We start from the raw sequence: 24,229 nt of genomic DNA, 5'->3' as shown, positions 1-24,229 counted from the left end.
CCGGTTTTATTCTGCATTTTTATTTTGCTGTTATTTATGTATAAAGAGTGGTGATGTTATATAAATCAATTCATATAAACAAGACTGAATGTACACATATTTTTGAAACACAGTTTCCTTCTAGATTTAAGATAAATAAATAAAAATATGATGCTAAGCCTCTTTTTCATTTTAATATCCATCTTAATAGGGGCTTGCAACCACCTGACCTTAATCAGTACAAAAGCTGGCTGCATCAGGCTTTAGATCAAACCTTATACAAATAAATGAGTTTGTGTGTCTTTACCTATTCACTTTTATGTAATGTAATTTGGGGCATGGGGCCTTGGGAGCAAAGATCAGTGTCTGCTGTCTGATGAGGGACCTTGGAGCAGTCTATAAGCTGAAATAGAACTCATCTCACTGCACATGGAATAGAATGCAGAATTGCAGCCCATGGGTTGGACCCAGGCTAAGCTAGTCATGCTTTACTCCTATTGAAAACAATGGGACAAGTTTGCTACAACTTTCAATGGAACTTAAACATGACCAGCTTATACTGGATCCAATTTAACATTTTTCCAGAAAACTGTTTCTAATTTTTACATCAAAATGACAAAATAAAAAATAACTGTTGCAGAAGTCCAAAATATAATGTATCTGTTGAAATTAGAAACTAAATAAAAGCTGCCTTGGAATAAATTACAAAATACCAGTTCAGGAGCATCAGATTTTTGCTAGTGTCTATGTTACAGAGGGCAGGTTGAAGGGCCTGTGTCAGTAGGTTCTGACAATGCAATTTCTGTGGTTTTTGGAGAAGACATTGATTTCTTTCATTAGCAGATGACATCAGCAGTGTTTATTTTGCACATGCCCGTCAATACTTTTTTGGCAGGATGAAAATGCTGGCGAAATCATAGCTGTAGTGAGAATGGGGCGAGTGCATAATTGCTTTTATTTTATTTATTTGCTAATGCAGGATTTCCAAAAAGTGGAGAGCAAGCAACTATCATATGGAGTCTTAGTCAATGGGTTGGGACGGGTCGATAGAAATTGCAGAAATTGATAGAAACACATTTTATAAACCTAGTTGAAAGCATATAATCGAACAAACAACAGCCAAACTAATTTAAAAGGAAAATGCACACATTTGCTTGGGTCACACATAACACTAAACCATGGTTTAGTGCTATGTGGATGAACTTCACTGAGCATGAATGAAATGTGGGCTTGCACACTCCTCTCCCCATCCTCTGTGACCAGGAGGACTGCCAGGTTTCTTTCCAGTTTTAAAAAATCTGAGCTTAGCATTACATTCAAGCCAGGAACTCAGGTTTCAGAGTCTGGTTCCTTCAATATGCCAGCTTCAAAAAATTTTGTTTGAAGTTGCCTTGTTAAAACTGACCAGTGTTAGCTTGAAACAAGGATTCCTAGTTCAAATGTAAACCAGATTTCATTTACTGGCTCCAACTCTTTAAAAACTTAGAGGAAAACACCATAATAAGCATTTTCGTTTTAGTTACTTTTATCAGTTACAGACCCGATGTAGTCTCAAACAAAATACAACTTGGCCTTCCCAATTAAGACTTACCCCGGTGCATTAATTAGCAAAAAATGTTGCTTGTTAAGCTGATTAACAATGCAATTCTGTCCATGCCTACTCAAAAGTAAGTCCCATAGCGTTAGGGTTGCCATATTTCACAAAGTGAAAATCCAGACACAAAAGTTGTTGAGATTTTTTTGCAAAGTCTCCCTCCCCCCCCCAAAAAAAAGGAAGGGTTTGGTTTTTTTTACCTATTTGTTAGGTAATCGCCAATTCCTATATGGGCTGCTATACGCCCAGGTTTTTTCAGACCTTTCAGCCACTTTCCAAAAATTCCGCCCTGATGCCAATTTTGACAGATGAATTCGGACTATGTCCAGGAAATTCCAGATGCATGGCAGCCCTACATTGAGTACAATGATCCATATAAACATGTATATAATTGCAGTGTAGGGCTTCAAACCTATATACACTCCTCTGGAAAGAAGTTGCCTGAACTCAACAGAGGAAACTTCCTAATACTGTTTCCAATCGTCTAGTTCAGTATTGTGAGACTGGCAGTGGCTTTCCAGGGTTTCAGACAGGGAGCATTCCCTGGCCTACCTGGTGACAGGGGCGGAGGAAGGGGGTGCAGTAGGGGTGGGTCACCCCAGGGGTCACCACTGAGGGGGGTGACAAAATGCTGACCCGCTCTTGGGAGTGACGTGGTGGCTTGGGCGCCCGCAAGCTCCAACCTGCCCCAAACGGTCCACGCGCCACCTCCCCATCAGCTGTAGGGCAACTGAGTGGAAGGAAGCAGGCAGACTCTTCTGAGGCCCCACGGAGCATCCCGCCCCATCTAGACCTGTCCCATGGGCAGCTGGCCCCGGCCCTGGGTGCAAGGCACATGTGCCGCCTCAGGAGCCCAATTGGCTTGCTCTGCTGCTGCCTGGCAATGCCAGGGATTAAACCTGAGACCTTCTACATGCAAAGCAGTTCTGTCACTAACCCATGGCCCTTCCTCAGAGATGAATGGGGCCAATTTTCCTTCATGGTGAGAGTTGAAGTCACTTCTTGCTGCTTCTCAGTCCCATGCCTTATGCCACTTGATCTGAGTTACAGTGCATAGGATTGCACTGTAAACCTTGCAGCTTTAGCCTGCTATTATTCTGATTTTTCACTTTTCGTTCCTGTTCTTTGCCTCCAGATTGAGCCTTTCTTTGTGAGTGTGGCTCTTTTTGATATACGGGACAGCAGGAAGCTCTCTGCTGATTTTCACGTGGATCTAAACCATACTCTGGTTAGACAGATGATGTCAGGTCCTTCACCCTCATTGGAAAATGGTACTATTGAGTCTGCTGGCACCAAAGATGAGGAACCACAGGTCAAGGGGTTTCCAGAAGAATGGCTGAAGTACCCAAAACAGGTACCCAAAACTTCACTAGTTCCACAGGCATTTGCTTTTGACTTGTTAAAGCAGAAAATTATAGTTATTTATTTATACCTTTTTTCTGCTCTTTAGCTGAAAAGGCTCTCAGCGTGACTTGCTAGGCTCAGTAGTATAATAGTCACTGCCCTTTCAGCCAAGAGCTGGGCTTGGCTCATGGGAGCCTTTAGTTATTTAAATGTTTCTCTCACATATTGGGACTTCTTCTGTCTTAGTGAATTTCACCTCTTGTCTCCACAGGCTGTTTTCTCCATAAGTAACCCTCATTCTGAAATAGTTTTGGTGGCAAAGATTGAAAAGGTGCTCATGGGAAATATTGCCACCAGTGCAGAACCTTACATAAGGAATCCAGACTCTAACAAGGTAATGTGATTGAAAGATGGAATGCCTTTCGCAACCCAGGGGTCAAGTCGAACACTGTACTGAGAAACCTCCTCAGAACTTGCTTTAGCAATCTATAGGACCACGGTGGATTTTCAGTTCTATGAACGATCTGCTTCTGCTTGTTTCTCATTGCCTGAGTACTCCCATTATCTGAGTAGCTGATAGCTAAGTAATTGAACCTGCTGGGCTATGGTATTGATGGTTACAAATCCCTCCCCTCCCATAACTCAACTAGGTCCATTGATGAAACCAACATAATGGTACCAGTTACTTAGAGCGGTGGCAGGCTGCCCTTCTCTAGAGGCCTTCAAGCAGGGGGATAGACAGCCACTTCTTGAAGATGCTCTTGCTCGGTATTGTCCTGCACTGGCAAGTGGGTCGGGCCCAATGGACAAATGAGCGTCCTCCAATTTTATGGCAGACCATTGGTTGGAGGAATCAACAAGTGCTTGAAATGTGCAGCTTTCATGTCACTCTTTCCTTGTGAATAATTAAAACTTCTAGTGATCATCCAGCAGGGTAACATTTACAATATGTTTATGGGATTTCAGATAGTTTTCTTTATAGGAATTATTAATTTGTGTGTTTTTTTCCCTAGTGGGCCCAGAGAGTGTTAAAATCCAATAAGCAATTCTGCAGCAAGTTGGGGAAATACCGGATGCCCTTTGCCTGGTCTGTACGGTACGTAGCTGCCTTTGTGAATGTCATTTTCAGCAATTGATCATACCAAGAGAGGCTGCGAAAGGAACTGGCCCTTCTTCTTGAAACAGCCAGGCACAACAACAGCACTACCCCTATATAGAGGACTATGAATTGGTATAGTTCTCCAGGGCAAGGAAAGAAAGAAAGAGAGCCAATGTAGGGTAGTGGTTAGAGGGTTAGACTAGGAGAGCAGAGAGCAGAATTCAAATTCCCCACTCAGCTGTGAAGCTCAATGGGTGACTCTTTTGTGTTTTTGGGTAGGGAGGATGCATTTCACTGGACCAGTATATGTATATGTGGATGTGTATCTTCCTTCACCCTCTAAGCAATTCTCTCTCTCTCTCTCTCTCTCTCTCTCTCTCTCCTGTGACATACCCCTTTCTCCCCTCTGGCCATTCTGCTTTCCCTTCCTCAGTTTTCTGGTCTGTTCCCCTTTTCCTCCTACCCTCTTGGTTGCTCCACTTTCTGTTCAGCTGCTGATATGATCTTTAAAAACTACATAGAGCAGAAAAAGGAAGTTGGGGACATGATTCTCTCTCCCACTTCCTGTTTCACCTTTCTGTGCTTTTCAAGGCTGGGTGGAATTTCATTTCACTATTTTAAATTGCATGCTAGTTTAAAATAGAGTGGTCCAGTGAGTGGCATTGACTTGGCAAGTAACTGCATCTCACACCCATCCCATTTAATACCTGCTCTTATATGTTACCGGACAGACAAGGTACCAATCCATATACAGGTAGCTCACAGACTGCAAAAGCAGCATTTAAATTAAAGCACAGGACAGCTTTAGCATGGCTGGTAATTGTGGATCAATAGTCCCTTCACATAACCAAAGTAAAGTTTCTGGAGTTCGTAGATTTATCCACATTTTAGGCTCACAAAGTGGAATTTGCCCTAGTAATTGCACAAGGCTATAAATAGATATTTCCACTAGACACATACAACATGCTGTGCAAAATGTGGCTCGGCTATGATGAAAAGCAGAAATCTTGGACTGTGAATGTGCTTTCCATTTCTTTAATTTCTGGCTATAGTACTATTCCCATTTAATGTGGATTTTTATATTTTACTTTGTGCTATTATAATTTAAAGCAGGCACATACAGCCATAATGTAATCTTTACTCTTGAGTCACTCCTAATCTGACAATATCTCAAGCTGGCCACTAAAACTGCCCTTTGTCACAACAGAAGTTTCTGTGTCCTAGAATTTGGGTTGTTGCCCTGTACACTTTCCCAAGAGACAATAATTGCAGCACACATTAGAATTACAATGTGAGAAGTCAGTCTCCCTTTCTCATATTTCTACCACAGCTGCCAGAGTTTGCAAATAGGATTTGTACTTGGAGACCTCATTTCCCACAAAATATTTTCCATATAGCCTTCCTTCCATTCTATTATTCTATTATTTTCAAAAAAGGTGGGGGGAAATGTGGCCCTCCAGATGTTAGTGAATGACAGCTCTCATCATCCCACGGCTACTGGGCATGATGGCTAGGGCTGATGGGAGTGGGAACTGAACAACATCTGGAGCACCGAATATTACCAGACCATTTTAGAATCCAATATGTAGAATATCTCAATGACTTGTAATATTAGAACAAAAAAAATTTTTTTCCTTCCAGTAGCACCTTAAAGACCAACTAAGTTAGTTCTTGGTATGAGCTTTCGTCTGCATGCACACTTCTTCAGATACACTGAAACAGAAGTTGCCAGATCCTTCTATATAGTGAGAAGGTGGGGAGGGGTATTACTCAGAAGGGTGGTGGGAATGGGTGATTGGCAGATAGCTGTGATGAGCCTGTTGACGACTCTTAACGACTGCAATATTCTAATATTCTAATATTGTAATATTAGAAGTATCCTTTATGTCTGATTCTATATCTACCTAACCATCTGCTTCCCCAATATCCAGTGGTGGAGAATCTGAACCTGTATATCTTAAAACTAAGAGGTGAAGCATCAGAACCTAAACTTATCAGTTCTCTGGGTGGAAACTCACTCTTTTAAAAAAAATTAAAGAAAAAGATTTTTAAAAATTGAAAAATTTTCAACATAAAATACAATAAAAGCCAAACTAGTTGGGGGGGGGGGGGATAAAGGAGAACCAAAATAAGAAATAAAAAGGAAGAGAGAAAAGAAGAAATAGAAGAAAAAGACATAAAAGCCAACTGTCACAATTATATCATAAACTTTATGCATATTCAGAAAAGTAGACCCTTCCTGGGAGCTTCAGTGGAAAGTCACTCTTATCATCTTATCCTCAGCCCATGTTTCCTTTCTAGAGAATAATTTTCACATTGGCTTACCTTGTTCTTTTTAATAAAAAAAGCATGCTGTTTTTCAAGATGGGGACAACTGCATCTTCAAGTAAGCTACAGAAGAGATGTCAAGAAGATAAGACAAAATGTGGATGGTGGGAAGATCAAGGATAATGATCCCTCATACCAAGGGGGAACAGAGAGCTGTCAGGAAAGGAATAGGGAGGGAGAGATGTTGCACATAGAGTTCAAAAGAAGCCAGTTTATTTGTATGCATGTGCCTACGGTTGCTTAACAATAGCAAGAACCCATAGTCTACCAACTCCACTGTACCCCCAAATAAGGCTGCTGAAGTGAGAAAACTTAAGGTGAAATGGGGAGTAGACTTTCATGTGAGCTCAGTCTTCCCAGGCAACAAACAGCAGGTGTCCCCCTCAGCATTGATTCAGTCATTGACAGCCCCTTCAGCTTCCGTCTACACCCTCCCTGAGCCACTATTTTATACTTACCTTGGGACTGTAGTAAATACAAAGTAGATCCTGGAGCTCTTAAGCTTGCTCAGCCCTTCTTTAAAGCTGCATCCTAGAAAAACATCCTGATTCCCAACACTTTCTGTCATGTTATGGCAATGGTACAGAATTTCTATATATGATTCAAAGTGTTGGTGCTGACCTTTAAAGCCCTAAATGGCCTTGGTCCAGTATATCTGAAGGAGCGCCTCCACCACCATCATTCAGCTCGGACACTGAAGTCCAACGCCGCTGGCCTTCTGGTGGTTCCCTCAGTGCGAGAAGTGAGGTTACAGGGAACCAGGCAGAGGGTCTTCTCAGTATTGGCGCCCGCCCTGTGGAACGCCCTCCCATCAGATGTCAAGGAAATAAACAACTACAGTGGTACCTCGAGTTAAGTACTTAATTCGTTCCGGAGGTCCGTTCTTAACCTGAAACTCTTCTTAACCTGAAGCACCACATTAGCTAATGGGGCCTCCTGCTCCTGCCGTGCCGCCGGAGCATGATTTCTGTTCTCATCCTGAAGCACAGTTCTTAACCCGAGGTACTATTTCTGGGTTAGCGGAGTCTGTAACCTGAAGCGTCTGTAACCTGAAGCATATGTAACCTGAAGCGTATGTAACCTGAGGTACCACTGTATCTGACTTTTAGAAGACATATGAAGGCAGCCCTGTTTAGAGAAGTTTTTGATGTTTTATTGTGTTTTTAATATTCTGTTGGGAGCCGCCCAGAGTGGCTGGGGAAACCCAGCCAGATGGGCGGGGTATAACTATATGTTTGTTTGTTTGTTTGTTTGTTTGTTTGTTTGTTTGTTTATTATGCAGCCCTGTGGCTGCATCTTCAGAAGTCAGTCTCACTCTGTTCTGTGAGGTTTATTCCAAGGTGGCCAAAAAGTGTAAGAGGACAGGACTTCTGCACCTTTAAGTGTAGCATGAGAAGGCATCAATTCCCTCATCTACTCCACCATTAAAGGTGCTCTGGTCACCCTAGTTTATTCCCAGGTAAATATGCATAGACTTGTACCCGCAACAAGAATGGAGGTACCTCCTTGATATTATCCTAAGTGCTGCCAGAAATCTGGTGTGTGGTGTGAATATTATTGAACTACTTGGATTTCAATGCCCACGCCACAATCTGACTGACGTATTGCTGAAAACCTCCAGATAAATTATGTTTACTTTTAGGTTTGGGGATTTTTTTTAAAAAAGATGGAATTAATAAAAAGAAAGCTTGAAAGTAGAAACTCAGTGGCAAAGGAAGGAACTCATGCATCCCTAGAGATAATTAACAATAGCTTGGTTTACATTTCATATATTGTTTCCCCTTTGTTACAGGCCAGTCTTTAAAGATAATCAGGGAAATATTGACAGAGAATCCCGGTTCTCACCTTTGTTCAGGCAAGAAAGTAGCAAAATTTCAACGGATGACTTAATGAAACTCGTCACAGAATACAGAAGGTAAGGAATCATTGCTTGGCTGTGTTGATTAACTCCTTTGCATCAATGGTTTTGTTTGCACAGAAGAGATGAGTGCCAAAACAACCACATTACATGGAATGGTTTTCACATTAGTCAGTTGCATGCCAAAGTGGGTTCCAGCAAAGCTCTTTGGGAAAACTGGAGAGATGTTTGCTGCATTAACAAACTTTATGGCCGCTTGATTGTAGTGCTGAATAGAATTAATTTCAGTTGAAGCAAGGGGAAAGTGAAGGAATTAAAGATATATAGATACATTTCATGGAGGAGTGTTTTATCAGGTATATTGACTAAATGGAAGTACAAAGGGGTTTTTTCTTTTTTGCCAATTATTTTTATTGGTTTTCCATAATTTTTAACAAATTGTCACCAAATTAATACAAATTCAATACAAATTTAAAAGATGACTTCCTACCCACCCTGATGTCCCCTCTATTTTCCTCCCTCTTTTGCTGCTCCCAATGAAATAATTTTTTCAGCTATTATTTCAAAATCCATTCACCCCCTTCTCCCTACACATCACCTGTTTCATTACCAATTTCTGCTGTGGCTTTTGTACATGGCTATAAAGGTAAAGGTAAAGGTACCCCTGCCCATATGGGCCAGTCTTGACAGACTCTAGGGTTGTGCGCTCATCTCACTCTAGAGGCCAGGAGCCAGCGCTGTCCGCAGACACTTGTGGGTCACGTGGCCAGCGTGACGAAGCTACTCTGGCGAGCCAGAGCCGCACACGGAAACACCGTTTACCTTCCCGCTAGTAAGCGGTCCCTATTTATCTACTTGCACCCAGGGGTGCTTTTGAACTGCTAGGTTGGCAGGCGCTGGGACCGAGCAACGGGAGCGCACCCCGCCACAGGGATTCGAACCACCGACCATGCGATCGGCAAGTCCCAGGCGCTGAGGTTTTACCCACAGCGCCACCCACGTCCACATGGCTATAACCTGTCCTCAAAATAGTCAAGTACAGTAAATCCTCTTTTATCTATCTATAATAGCCATTCATCAATTTTGAAACATTTCCTTCTGCTACCTCTTGAGTAACACTTTTCCTGAGAAAGACAGATCTTGCTTCCTCCCAGACAACATACACACATTCCTCTCTAACATGGCCTTCAACATTGCTGTCCCAGTAATAAACAACTCAAGCCTCACTGGTGCTGTGTGCAGAGGGTGAAAATGAAATCCACACACACACACACACACACACACACACACACACACACACACACACATTCCCCCTCTAACACTGCCAATCTCCCAGTGTCACCCACCCTTCACATTTCGCCAAATTTAATCTGAATTTTTACATACAACCAGCTCATTAATAAATCATTAATAAATAAACATAATCCATATCTTTTCTTCTCTGTCCGAAAGTCTCTGAAGCTGTCAAGATGGTATACACTGTGGTCCGTCCTATCCCTTTCACTGTTCCTATTTCCAACTTCAAGCTCCAAGAGGGGTGGGTTGATGTAATCTCAACAGAATCCATATCTCCTCTCCATCCTCCCCACTAACTAATAAATCTTCCTGCACTCCATCCTGCAGATCCTCAGTTCCATTACATCCAACTCCACAGCTTATTCTCTTCTGAGTGCTTAACAGTCAGTCCAGTTCTTACCAATCTTTTATTCTTTACTATTTTTATTTCCAAGTTCCAAGGGGTGGTCAAAATCCCTCAAAAGTCCCTCAAGGTTGTTACTCTCCTCCTCCTTTCAGGCAAAGTCCTTCATTATAAAATAAATCCATCGCAAAGAGGTATCTTTAAAGTCCACTCTTCCCGAAAACTTTGCATTCCATTACTTTTGGGATGGTGGATAACATAGATCCTGAGAAAAGAAATATGTCTTAAAATAATGCCTCTCCTCCCCTCCTTCCACCGTTCAAGCAAAGAAGAATTTAGCATCTTTCATTCTTTCCAAACAGATGATTTTCTCCTGCAGCATAAATCAAGATCTTTTCATGGGTTGGGGGTGCCTCTTCACTCGCCAATTATGTCCGAATTCAAAGGTATTCTGCAGCTCACCATGGTAGCTGCTTGGGGCTGTCCTTGGTCGGAGCCATTGAGCCCAGTGCCCTTAACTTTTCATCTGGGAGACAGGGATTTCCTACCCTGCTCACAAACAACAAAAAAGGCATTAATGGACAACCACGGTTCGTGCTCTTTCGATACCCTAGAAAGGTTAGGGGAGACATGCCCCTCCCCCCCTTAATCTCTGGTATCTCCCAGGTATTGGAGCACCCGAGAGGACAACTTGCTGGGTTCGCTGCAAAGCAGGAAGTCCCGTACAGAGTTGTTTTCATCCAGTAACTGCTTCATTTCATTAAGGGCCTTTTTCACCCCTCTCTATGTTCATGTTCAATTATTTATAACAATTTAACAAAGCAAGGCTTCTGTGTCGTCTTTGGAACTTTGATTATATGTTTAGGCTCCATATAGGAACTGGTAACTCAGCTGGTTTAGGGCTGTGTACAGCTCTCTGGGAAGGAATGCGGGTGGCGCTGTGGGTTAAACCACAGAGCCTAGGACTTGCTGATCAGAAGGTTGGTGGTTCGAATCCCTGCGATGGGGTGAGCTCCCATTTCTCGGTCCCAGCTCCTGCCAACCTAGCAGTTCGAAAGCACGTCAAAGTGCAAGTAGATAAATAGGTACCGCTCCGGCGGGAAGGTAAATGGCATTTCCGTGTGCTGCTCTGGTTCGCCAGAAGTGGCTTAGTCATGCTGGCCACATGACCCAGAAGTTGTACGCCGGCTCCCTCGGCCAGTAAAGCGAGATGAGTGCCGCAACCCCAGAGTCAGCCACGACTGGACCTAATGGTCGGGGTCCCTTTACCTTTCACAGCTGCCTGGCAGGGCTCTCAGGACAAGCCTGCTTTGGGTTTTCTCTTAAGCCAAGGGCCGAGAGAGTCCTAGGGTTACTCTGTACTTCAGGTTGCAGTACAAAGTTAATCTTCAGTGGCTGAATCCAGCCTAGTTTGCTTTTTTCAGAAGCTACGGCAATTCGTCATCAGCAAGGCTTTGTTCTATATGGCTTAGCAATTCTAGCCTTGATAATGCTTTTCAAATTTGCCATTGAAGAGCTTTCAGCAATGGAATAATGGTCACCTAGACAGAGCTTTCACTTCGTTCCTCATCCCTTCATTGTTACAATGCAGAAGCTGACACCGTTTTTTCAGCTAGGCGTAGCTGAATGACAATACAGTGAATATTGCTCAGAGTTATTTCCTACCATTATTACAATAATTGTTGCTGAAAAATAACAAGAATAAGATTAAATAAAAGAGTTCTTTTCCTGACAGTTACCTCACTTCTATTTGAGAAGAAAAATGGATTTTGCTGTAGTTCAGCAGTTCACTAAAATTTAATGTTTTGCTTTATTCTTTTCTTTGTGCCTTAAATCACTAATTCCATTTTCCTTTATACTTTGGGGGGGGGGGTTTCCTCCAAATGTTGCTGGACTATTTCTGTCATCAGCCCCAGTCGTATGGCCAATGGAGAAGGATAATGAGAGTTGTAGTTCAGTAACATCTGAAGGGCCACAGTTCCCTAACTGCTGCTTTATATGATGGCCCCACCATTAATTTGTACTGAGAACTGTAGGTCTGTGAGAGGTCTCCTATCAGCTCTCAACACCATTAACAAACTCCAATCCTTGATTTCTTTGGGGGAAACAATGACTATTAAAGTGGTATAAGAGTGCTTCAAACATACAGTGTGGATGTGATCAATGTCTGTGTTCACTTAAAACTGCTCTTGCTTATTCTGTCCACGTCACCTTTAAAAAATATTCCTCTGATGTTTGCAGGGCAGAGAAGATCAACAAAATTCAGATCATACCTGGCAGCTTAGAAATCACAGTTGATTCTGTACCTTTGGAGCACCAAAGTATGATTCCAATTTATAATTTCTAAGAAATTGCTAACCACTGTGATGAGACACTGGGATTAAGTCGGGGGGGTGTGAATATCACTTTTTTTAAAAAAAAAATGGGTTGTTTTTATTGATTCTGTGGTTGCTTTGCATAGGAGTGGAGTTTTGTGAAGGAGTTTGGTCGATAGGCAGATTTTGTACCGTTAACACATCTGACACTAGGCTAAATTGCTCATCACCACGTCTGTGCTCCACAGAATTTCATGGATAAAACCATTTGCAATTTCAAACATTCCATACAAGCAGCAAAAGTAGAAGCATGACTGTCTTAGTCTTCCTTCCCATACATGTTCAGACCTTGTGTGATGGAAAAAGATGCCCTTTTTTTCTGACACGGGGACAGAGATAATATCCCCCATCTTCACATGAGCCCTAAGAACATACACAAAGGAAATATGTATCACTCGTGTTTCCTCCTCTGCCAGTTTCATAGGATTTCCTCCTTTGTCAGTTGCACTTCAACAAATTCTGCATCCATAGGCATCTGCAGGAATTTTTTCCAGGTGGGGGAAGGATGAAAGTAAAACACTGAACAGGGAAAGCAGGCTGATTTCTCACAAAAACATGAGATGAATAGTACCTGTACATTTACTTTTGTATCACATATTCTGGGCAACCTAGTCAGATGGGCAGCCTACAAATAATAAAATTCTACACATGCTAGAATTATGCTCTTTTTAAAAGGTAAACCAGGAATTTGTGTCCCGTCCCCCCCCAGTTCCCACCCTGTGGACGCCCATGTGTGCATCTTTACATAGTGTGCATCTTTACATAGTGTTATTATTGGACTTAAGACATCTTCACTCCAAAGCGTTCCAATTACCCAAATATTTATCCCAAACAGGAGGGTATAATATGCCAGTTCTGGAGGGTTTTGCAGCCCAGGGAACCCCCAACTTCCCCAAAAAATCACCCAGAAAGGAAAACAGACAAGAGGGAAGTACCACTCATCCCTCACTGCTGCTGGTTGCCCAGCAGGGTTTGAATATTTCACATCTTCCAAGATTCAGCACTCCCCAACCCCACCAAGATATTGCTCAGCCAAGTATGAGTTTTGACCCAGAAAACAAACGTCTGATTGATTGATTCATCAAGAACTGTGATGGTGTGGTTGTTGTGGGGAAGAGGTATAAGAAGCCCTGCTGTGTTTGCTGGGCTTTCTAGGTTATAGCCCATAATAGTAAAAGGCTGCAGTTTTGTGACTAAAGGGTTTTCTTTCTTTCTTTTTCTTTCTCAAGATTGTGTAACATCATCTTTTATTCCAATCAAGCCATTCAATGATATCAAGGAGCATCTGCCCACAGTAGAGGTGGAAGAATTTGTCCAAGAATCGACAAAGTACTCCCAGACTTATAGAGTATATAAAAACCAAATCTACATCTATCCCAAACATCTGAAATATGATAGCCAAAAATGCTTCAACAAGGTATGCCAAAGCAAGAGCCTTAGCATAGCAACCCTCAATGTGTTTACTCAAAAGTAAGTCCTTCTTAGTTCAGCGGGACTTACCTATTGACTAGTTTGAGACTAAAATCTTGATTCCCTTAAACTGAAGGATTCACAAGCAGCTTTCAGTGCATAGGTTAGATCCCTAGCAATTAAGTGATGCTTTCAATTATTCAGCTGCTTGGCCTCAGCTGTTCTCACAAGGGATCTGAGTGCGATTAAGCAGTTGAATGCTAGCTTTGTTGCTCCTTGAAAGCTCACTTTGCTCCTAATAACCATTCACCAAGAGATAATTTGGCCCTTAATTTGCAACGAATATAGAATATGTCTGAACCCTATTCACCTTTGGAACCCCCAGTTGTACACACATTTATGTAAAAATAAGACCTGTTGATTTTATGAATAGCATTTTGACCTGTATAGCAGAATTTCCTGTGGAATAGGCCTCTCATTTCTGTTTGTTTCTTTTGCTCAATTTAAAAATTGCGTTTTGTTTCCCAAAATCTCAATCAGGGTTAATAAACTGACAAACTATAGTAGCTAATGACACTAGAGAAACAGCTGCAATGTAATGGAACCAGGATTGATTCTAAACACACTTTCATTAAGATGTGCTTCACTGAAATAAATGAGACCTTCTTTAAAGCAGGGCTCAACCACATAGACATACCCTGTTAAAAAAAAATTCACATTTAAGAACGCAGTATGTCCAAATACAGAACTCCAGTGTTAAACCTGAAAAAATAAAGATAAATTAATGATCGTTTTGAATATTACTATATACAGAATGTGAATTATAACCAAAGCAAGGTTTAAAAGTGCAGGGTTGGCTTTCTGTGTTCATATACTCCAGTTGATAAGAGGTTAAATATTTTGCAGTCTTCTTTCTGGCTTCATAACACTGCTCTGGTTTGCTCTCAACTTGGCAGCATAGTGCCAGATTTGGAACAAAGCCTTGTATTTCACACGTCTTTAATTTGCATGTAATTTATGAGCTAATAATTTCCATTTGCACCTTTCTCTTACAGGCACGGAATATAACAGTCTGCATTGAATTTAAAAGTTCCGATGAAGAAGGAGCCAAACCCATGAAGGTGAGCAGAGATGGATCTCATTCACAAAGCAATAGGTCAAAAGCAATTTCTTTGGCAGCCACACGACTGAGGCTGTTCTATGCATTGTTTGTATTTCCATAACAATCCTTTATAATGACAATTATTAGTAGGACTTCTGGAAATGCTTATTCTGCAGTACTTAGAATCATAGAATTATAGAGCTGGAAGGTACCCAAAGGGTCATCTAGTCCAACCTCCTCCGATGCAGGAATCTCTCTGCCAGAGGACTACCCAACTTCTGTTTAAAAATTCCAGTAGAGTCCACCATCCTACACTGTCAAACAGCTCTTACCATCTGAAAATGATTCCTAATGTTTAGTCAGAATCTCATTTCCTATCATTTGAAACCATTGGTTCAGGTCTTGCCCCCTGGAGGTAGGTAGGTAGGTAGGTAGGTAGATGAGAGGACATTGTACACTGGACTGTTTTGTGTGTGTGTGTGTGTGTGTGTGAGAGAGAGAGAGAGAGAGAGAGAGAGAGAGAGAGAGAGAGAGAAACAGTCCAGTGTACACTGTCGTCTCATATAAAGTATGATCCACATCAATTCTTCCAGCCCCATTATGACAAGAGTTCATATAAGTTATGAAAATCCAAGTTGATAAAGCCTTCAGAGCTTTGGGCACTTAAAGCAGTTGTTGGGAATACAATCCACAAAATGTTACAAACGAATTAAAGCACAATCTATTTGAACAGTGTATCTACGGAAAGCCTGGTGGACCACTCTTTGCATCAGCAGCATATACAGCTGTTCTACATCATTCACAGAACCCTGATTTTTACGATGAGGTAAGCTTATTTTATTGTGACTTCATATGTATTACTACTATTTAGGATACATCTAACGGTTAAAGCTCTCGGTCCCGCCACCTTCACAGGCATGCTTGGTGGCGACACGGGAGAGGGCCTTCTCGGTAGCTGCTCCTAGATTTTAGAACTCCCTTCCTAGAGAAGTTAGACTGGCTCCCTCCTTGTTGTCCTTCCATTGGCAAGAGAAGACAGGCCTTTAGGAACTGACTCTTTTTAAGGAAAGGGCTGGGGCTGTGAGGTGGTTCTATACACACACACAGTTTTTGAAAATTATAAGATACACGGTCAATTATTTTGTTTGTTATTGTGTACAACATAAAAACATAATACTACAATAACTTCAAGTAAAACATTAATACAGACAGGTTAGTTGAAAAAAACATGTTCCAAAGGATTGCCTGAACAGTGCTGTTTTTTAAAAGACATCTTTTAAAAAGTAATAGACTTACGTAACTGGGTAGAGTTTTGTACTCTCATCCCCATTTCATGCACAAGTTACACAGCATGGAGACAAAAGGGCCAGCTGTCTGTATTGAAATGATGATAAGTTAAGATCAGGCTCAAGCCATCCAGGAGCCCTCTCTTGCTCTTGTTTGAGTCCGTCTCAACTAAAGATGGTTTCCACATTTTACATTTCAGGTGAAGCTTGAGCTGCCTACTCAACTCCATAAGAAGCACCACATTCTCTTTTCATTTTATCACGTCACCTGCGACATAAATGCGAAAGCTAATGCCAAAAAGAAAGAGGCCCTGGAAACATCAGGTAGCTATACTTTGATCGAAGCCATGATTTGTATTGTTTCTTTTTTACGTAGTATCATTTTAGGTCAAGCATTTATGACAAGATTAGTTTTTTGTATGACCATCATTGCTTCTCTTTATTTCAATAAAGCAAAATGTTCTAATGCTAATCAGACCTCCTTTTGGGTGCAGTGGGATATGCTTGGCTCCCTTTATTGAAAGATGACCAGCTAGTGTCTCAAGAACACAGCATACCAGTGGCAACCAGCCTGCCTCCCGGTTATCTGAGCCTTCAGGATCCTGCAGCTGGAAAGGTATTGTGTAGCATTTGAGTTTTGTGTCTCTCCTGCAAAAAGAAAAGTGTCTGTGAATCTTGCAATTTGAAATCTTTATAGTATTTGTGCAATTTTATTATCCTTGGCGTCTGACACTGCCTTACTGAAATGAAGGCGAAAGATAGGTTACGGAAGTAAACCTCAAGCTCACAGACACACATTGCCTCATGTGTACAGTGTGTGTGTGAGAGAGAGAGGGGGGGGAGGGAGAGAGAGAATCACCTCATACAACCACATCCTTTTTCTGTGGTGGCTGGATCTGGTAGATAATTGTGTGTGCACGCATTGCTTCACCTGGCACATTTTGCATGCAGTGTGGATTACTTGAGAGAATTTTCTTCTATGCTGCACCTGCTGTAGAGCTGACACAGTGAAGTACAGTGTAAATATGCCCTTCGCATTAAGACACATGGGTGTTTTTCTTCTGGTTGTTGGTTATAATCCCATACATGTCTGGAATCACATACTGAACAGCTACTTCTGTTCTGGACATCTACAAATAGGTGCATCGTTTTCTGGTTCTGGGTAGTCTATAAAATATGTGGCGACATAACTTTAGATTAGGGGTAGTGGATATTGTGCTGGTGTCCAACAATGTTTAGGCCTCATCTGCCCTTTGCATTTAAATCAGCATCATATCACTTTAAACAGTCATGGCTTCCCCCAAAGAGAGTTATTATGAGACACCTTTTACCATCACAGAGGGAAGAGGAATTGACTGTTAAACCACTCAGAAACTGTAGCTCGGTGAAGGGAATAAGAGTCTCCTAACAACTCTCAGTACCCTTAACAAACTACAGTTCCCAGAATTCTTTGGAGAAAGCCATGTCTGTTTAAAATGGCATGATACTGCTTTAAATGCATAGTGCAGATGGTGCCAGGTTGGCTACTCTTGCTTTCGATAACACTGTCGGGGGGGGGTGTACCAGTGCCGAGGGCCTTCTGGTGGTTCCCTCCCTGCGAGAAGCCAAGTTACAGGGAACCAGGCAGAGGGCCTTCTCGGTAATGGCACCCGCCCTGTGGAACTCCCTCCCACCAGATGTAAAAGAGAAAAAACAACTACCAGACTTTTAGAAGACATCTGAAGGCAGCCCTGTTTAGGGAAGCTTTTAATGTTTAATAGACTATTGTATTTTAATATTCTGTTGGAAGCCATCCAGAGTGGCTGGGAAAACCCAGCCAGATGGGCGGGATATAAATAAATTGTTGTTGTTGTTGTTGTTGTTGCTTAAATTGGACATGTGCACAGAATTTTACATTTCCAGTGACAGGAGGAATTTGACTCAGTATTTCATTTTATAAATTTAGACATGGTGATTTTTATAAATTTAGACAAATATGATTAGTCCTGCCCGTGTGTTTCCAGTATTCATACACTTATCACTACAGGGAAGTGTCTCCTTTCTGAAAATGGTACCTCTGAATGGATCCAACAGAAGGCTGAGGTTCTGAAAGACTGAATGTTCGGCTGTTTAATGGCATCCTCCATTTTCCCATTTTCCCCCTTGGAACGATCCTGCACCATGTTTTAGCAAGTGTTACAAATCTAGTGTTACAAATTAAGGAATTGACTAGAAATACGTGCTGTTTGTATTGTTTGCAGCACAGTGGAAGTGACGTGAAGTGGGTAGATGGAGGGAAGCCACTCTTCAAAGTGTCTTCGTTGGTTGTATCGACAGTTTATACTCAGGTGAGCACCTTTACGAAAATTTATCTTGGTGAAAGGCAGTCTGTGTGAAAGGCTGAATACAAAGGCTGCATGTAGAATTTCTGCTTGGCGTTTCAGAAGGGTCACCATGGTTTTCATTTTACAGATGCAGTATTGAAAATGAATGTATAGATAGGCAAATCTAAAAAATCTAAAATCTAAAAAAAGTAGTACAGTGGTACCTTGGGTTAAGTACTTAATTTGTTCCGGAGGTCTGTTCTTAACCTGAAACTGATCTTAACCTGAAGCACCACTTTAGCTAATGGGGCCTCCTGCTGCTGCTGTGCTGCCGGAGCACGATTTCTGTTCTCATCCTGAAGCAAAGTTCTTAACCTGAAGCACTATTTCTGGGTTAGCGGAGTCTGTAACCTGAAGCATATGTAACCTGAAGCGTATGTAACCTGAGGTACCACTGTATAAGCACTGATAACTGGGAAACACCGGCCTGCGAGTGCTCCAACTGGAGAACAGTCTTCACCAAAAGTGTCATGGACTTTGAAGAAGCACGAACTCAGGGCGAAAAGGAGAATCGAGCTAAGAGGAAGTCACGTTTGGCAAACCCTCACCGTGATCAACTCCTATGCAGAAACCTATGTCCCCACTGTGGAAGGACATGTGGATCCAGAATTGGCCTCCACAGTCACTTACCGACTCACTATTAAGACTGTTTTCATGGAAGGCAATCTTACTCAGCTACGAGTGATCACCAAAGGAGAAAGATAGATTATTTAAACTAAATAATAGTTTAATAAATTGTAATAAATTGTTTAATATGGATATACCGTACTCACTTCCTCAAGGAATTACAGTGGTACCTTGGTTTAAGAACAGCTTAGTTTATGAACAACTTGGATTAAGAACGCTACAAACCCAGAAGTAGGTGTTTTGGTTTGTGAACTTTGCCTTGGAAGCCGAACATGTTCCGCTTCCTGTTGAGTGTGTTCCATTTGTAAATTGAGTCCCCCGCTGCTATGGGAAAGCACACCTTGGTTTAAGAACACTTTGGTTTAAGAAGGGACTTCCGGAACGGATTAAGTTCATAAACCAAGGTACCACTGTATACAAAGATTGTCAAAACAAAAATTTCACAGCAGTCCTGAGCTATGGTTGGCAGCAGCAGAGCAACAGATCAGCCACCACATCTGAAGCCCTGGTAGCGCATGCTGGGTCAGGGCAGGTAGGGGGAAAGGCTGCCTTCATTTTTGTGTGTGTGAGAAGCCCAGATCAAGCCCCTTTCAGAGGAATGGATGGGCTTAGGATGTGGAGATTTATGGTTGGCCATGCTCTGCTTTATCCTATTCTGGGGCTCTGTGCTGGCTGCCACCAGCAGTCGTGTTCGATCCATCAGGCTTTCCATGATGACAGTGGGGGCCTCTGGTGGACAACAGCAGCAGGTGGGGGACCTCTTTCACATTCCTCCAGCAGCACAGATCCATGGGGTAAGATTTTGCACAGTAAATAGCTAAAGAAAACAGGCTAATTATATCTTTTGCTGAAAGAGGGAGGGTGCAGGTATTTGTAAAAATACAATCTTCTTTTCTAGGAAGTCAGTGACACTGCTGACACTGCAACAGATCTGATCAACGCTGAATAAAACATGAAAAACATATATAAAGGAGTGGTGCAGAAGTGAACTGTATCAGGCTGATTTTTCATTGTTTCATTGCTTGCCATTACACTTCTGCTTATAAGAATGCAAGTCAGTATTTCTGACACTTCACTGTCATTTTGTGTATCACTTTGAAATAGACTGAGTGTCAGTAGTTTTGGTGTTGTATTCCGCTGCTGCTGAAATAGTTCGATGGAATTTGATACGTTTTTAATGATGAATTCGTACTGCTGTTTTGTTTCTTGTTCATATATGGTTGGATTTCCCTCTGCTCCTATTGGAGGAAGAGCAGGATACAATGTGTACATGATGTAGGTATAAATAAGTAAATAATGTATTTTGCTGCTTTTAGGATCCATATCTGAATAGATTTTTCCAGCAGTGCCAAAAAAGGAATAGGGATCTATCCCAACCACCTACCTCAAACTTTATCATCTCCTGTAAGGTAAGATGATAAATGATAATGGCAGTGTTAATGATAATGATGCATTTGATAGTAGTGATAAAGATGAGATTACCACTAAGTAATGCTACGTTTTGACTTTGCCTTTTGAATAACTCCCATTGTATCAGTTTTAGAAATGCACACATATTCACAATAATGGATGGCATGTTGCTGAATAGCTCCAAAGCAACTTTGCAAATGACACTGATCGCCCCCCCCCCACACAAAAGGTTTACCCCAAAAGTTACAGGCCCATGGCAAATGTTTAATACCTGCTCACCTAAGTTCACCATTCACAGCATGGGCTGCTTAAAAAAAGGAACTTATCCTACTCTCTCCCAAATGAAAAAAATAAATCATCCTGCCTGGTCACACTGATGTAACTTTTATTTACCACTGGTGATCAGGCAAGTGGTTATTTACAAGGTTGTTCTGGAGCATTCAAGAAAACTCCAGGGTACACAATGTTTGCTTTCCTTATTTGACTCCCAGGAACTGTATTACCTTGTGTGTTGCTGTTTACTGTCCTTCCCATTCATTATGTGAGTGCATAGGTGGTAGAACGCCATAAGAGCATCCCTATGTCCAGTAGAGGCCAGTAGCGTCCTGCGTAGCAGCATATTGCTGGTGCTTACCAGAGAGGGGATAAGGCGTGGGGAGCTCAGAGCTGTTTGGGAATGTAATCGCAAGAGCGTCTGATTGGCTCTGTTGTGCCACACAACCATGAACTCCCCTTGCTTCACCCCTCACCTTCTTTCTCCAATGAGAGCTAGCGACACACTATGTTTGGAAGCCAGGAGATCAGCAATGCCCCATGTACAGCACTGCGTGTCTAATACCATAAGAAGAGTCATGCCAGATCTGACCAGAGAGTCATCTAGTCCAGCCTTCTGTTCCCACAGTGAGTGGCCAGGTGTGTTTGGGAAGCACACAGGCAGGATATGAATGGAATAGTTATCTCCTGTTCGTATTCCCCAGTTACTGCCATTCAGGCATGATGATTCTGATCAGGGGTTGGGGTTGGGATTAGTATATAGCCATCACTGATAGTTTTGATGTCATTTATCATGACCAGGCATTCTTTTATTCTCCCTGAATGTGTATAATCCCCTTTTAAAGTCATGAAAGTTGGAGGAATCACTGCAGCTTGTCCTAGGTTCACTGGTGTTGTTTTTTGAACAATAATTGTCTTATTTACAGATGATCAAATTACCCCTTTAAAACTAGCTCATAACTCTTTTTCCATCACTATTTCTGATGCCACTTTTGTCATGAGGTAAATGTGCATATTAAAGGGGACGCGGGTGACGCTGTGGGTAAAACCTCAGTGCCTAGGACTTGCCGATCGTATGGTCGGCGGTTCGAATCCCCGCGGCGGGGTGAGCTCCCGTCTTTCGGTCCCAGCTCCTGCCCACCTAGCAGTTCAAAAGCACTCTTAAGTGCAAGTAGATAAATAGGTAGCGCTTTATAGCGGGAAGGTAATCGGCGTTTCCGTGTGCTGCGCTGGTGCTGGCTCGCCAGAGCAGCTTTGTCACGCTGGCCACGTGACCCGGAAGTGTCTCTGGACAGCGCTGGCCCCCGGCCTCTTAAGTGAGATGGGCGCACAATCCTAGAGTTGGACACGACTGGCCCGTACGGGCAGGGGTACCTTTACCTTTACCTAAATGTGCATATTGCAGTTTGTGATCCGTGATGCTATTGGAACAGCCATTTGCATGTTTTCATTCAAGAGCGTTTCCCAAAATTAAATTTAGCCACTTTAAAAGCTGAATCTGAAGCATTATGTCATTCTTTTGGGGGTTTTCCTCATTCAAACAGCTGCAACATACAGAGGAAGTAACAGGATGAGGAAATGTGGTCATTAACTACACCCCTCCCTTTGTGGTCAATTTTCCACAGCTCAGTCTTTAGCAATTTGCTGGCACTAAGGCTTCTCTTGAGCTTTCGTAAGGCAGCCTTCGCCAATGTGCGGCCTTTCAGAGGTTTTGAACTACAATTCCCATCAGCCCCAGCCAGCATTTACTGCCTGGAGCTGATGGGAGTTGTAGTCCAAAACCTCTGAAGGGCAGCAGGTTGGTGAAGACTGCCTTAAGGTTTAGAAAACAGCAAGCTATTGCAGAAAATTCTCCATTAATCTTGATATTAATTCATTTTTCACACTTCCCTTTGTCCAAGAAGCTCACAATGGCATACACTGGGTCACTGTATTTTATCCTTTCTTAACTCTGTCATTGTTGGCTAACCATGCAAGGATAGAAGATTTCAGAAACAGACACCTAAAGCTGGTTAAGTTGAGAAAGTGTTATCAGATCAGTGGCACCCAGGCAGCTCCATTGGACGTGCATAAATCCAAACCACATCTCCCTGCCCCATGTTCAACACTTGAACAGCTATACTGCTCTGGCTCTATCTTTGCATACCTATTTAAAATACAGTTTAAATCATAGGTGATTTTGGGTACAACTGTTTCTACAGCAAAATATAACTCTACTTTGATGAAATTACATTAATGTGCAGTTGTCACAAAGCAGCAGAGAATCTGCCTGTCTTTACATGTATTTTTGTTTCTTAACCAGAATTTGCTTAAAATTGAGAGGATCCATGTCATCGTGAATTTTCTGCCTGTGATTCTGAACCAGCTCTTCTGGGTGCTTGTACAGAATAAGGAGGATGAGATTACAACTGCTGTGACCAGGTTTATTTTCCATTGTATTTGTTTCATGTTTGCCATGTGTATTGGGAACATAGGAAGTTGCCTTAATCCCTCTAGCCCAGTATTGTCCACACTAACTGGCATTGACTCTCAAGTGGGGGTCTTTTCCAGCTGTACCTGGAGATTCTGGGGTAGAATCTGGGACCTTCTCTATGTAAAACAGCTACACCCTTCCCAGCAGGTGCCAGACAACCTCTAGTCACTTACACCAGAATTGGGAATGCCGTCTTAACTTTAAAAATGGCATTCATGTTTGAAAACATCTGTATATGCAGGTTTTTTTGGGAGGGGTAGAGGCAATTTTCTGTGATTCTGTCATCTACACCAAAGCGGTCACATTTATGGGAAGGGATGGGCAGAATAACTAAGACTGTATTTAGAATGCACTTCCGCATGACACATCTCTTGATTATCTGTGTATTTATTTTTGCCTTCGTAATGTCTTGATGAAGTTTTCAGTTCACTTTCACTAAAATCACCAAGCAGAGTTTTGCAGCTGACTTCACAGAGGCCACAACTTTGCTAAATAATCCAATATGTTTTTGATATATGTAAGGTTGGGTCCATTTCATTATCCCCAAACTCCAGAGTAGATTGTGAAGTCCAGAATGAATTTTTTGTAGAAAGTAGTGCTTCTATTTTTAATTCAATGAAAAATGCTGGATTTTTCTTTTTCCGTTCCAGAACTAACTGCCTTAATTTCATAGGTAGAACAGCACTGGAGTTTTATGATACCTTTATTAAAATCTCTATATTATAATTTTTATAGGCTTCGAAGGTAGGAAGCTGCCTTATATGCAGTCAGACCATTGGTCCCTGTGGCACAGTACTGCTGACTAAAAATAAACATTAAAAAGCAAATATGGAGCAAAGCATTTATCCTGAAGTTATCCTGTGCATCAGTGCTCCCAAAGCAGATAGCAATGCAAGCCCCTAGAATCTCCTATGTCAGCTGTTGGCTTCTAGAACCCGAGTTAACCAGTTCTAGCTCCACACATGTGCATTTTTTTTAAAAAAATAAAATGTTGTTTTGCAAGCTAAAACAAGTTTGGAGAGTTCCTTAGGTTCAGAAAAAAACAACCCCTTAATTCAGTGGTTTTCAA

At 41.9% G+C, this 24,229-nt stretch overlaps 1 protein-coding gene across 15 annotated transcripts in view; it reads left to right on the top strand.

Moving 5' to 3' along the window:
• DOCK10 (dedicator of cytokinesis 10) overlaps positions 1-24,229 on the top strand; it is a 179,114-nt gene that overhangs the window by 103,882 nt on the left and 51,003 nt on the right. For 9 of the 15 annotated variants that reach the window (XM_053390053.1, XM_053390057.1, XM_053390048.1 and 6 more), the window contains 13 exons: positions 2,709-2,927; positions 3,189-3,311; positions 3,931-4,013; positions 8,137-8,259; positions 12,083-12,162; positions 13,446-13,633; positions 14,682-14,747; positions 15,462-15,554; positions 16,215-16,338; positions 16,491-16,630; positions 18,255-18,341; positions 20,321-20,413; positions 22,990-23,108. In XM_053390053.1, coding sequence (XP_053246028.1) covers positions 2,709-2,927; positions 3,189-3,311; positions 3,931-4,013; positions 8,137-8,259; positions 12,083-12,162; positions 13,446-13,633; positions 14,682-14,747; positions 15,462-15,554; positions 16,215-16,338; positions 16,491-16,630; positions 18,255-18,341; positions 20,321-20,413; positions 22,990-23,108 — 1,538 coding nt within the window. The remainder of the gene's footprint in view (positions 1-2,708; positions 2,928-3,188; positions 3,312-3,930; positions 4,014-8,136; positions 8,260-12,082; positions 12,163-13,445; positions 13,634-14,681; positions 14,748-15,461; positions 15,555-16,214; positions 16,339-16,490; positions 16,631-18,254; positions 18,342-20,320; positions 20,414-22,989; positions 23,109-24,229) is intronic. The other 6 variants (XM_053390058.1, XM_053390055.1, XM_053390063.1 and 3 more) reach the window with 1 other exon arrangement.

Source organism: Podarcis raffonei, chromosome 5 (assembly GCF_027172205.1).
Source record: "Podarcis raffonei isolate rPodRaf1 chromosome 5, rPodRaf1.pri, whole genome shotgun sequence".
Taxonomy (NCBI): domain Eukaryota; kingdom Metazoa; phylum Chordata; class Lepidosauria; order Squamata; family Lacertidae; genus Podarcis; species Podarcis raffonei.
Note: the sequence above shows the minus strand (reverse complement) of the source record. Positions and strands in the feature narration are given on the sequence as shown.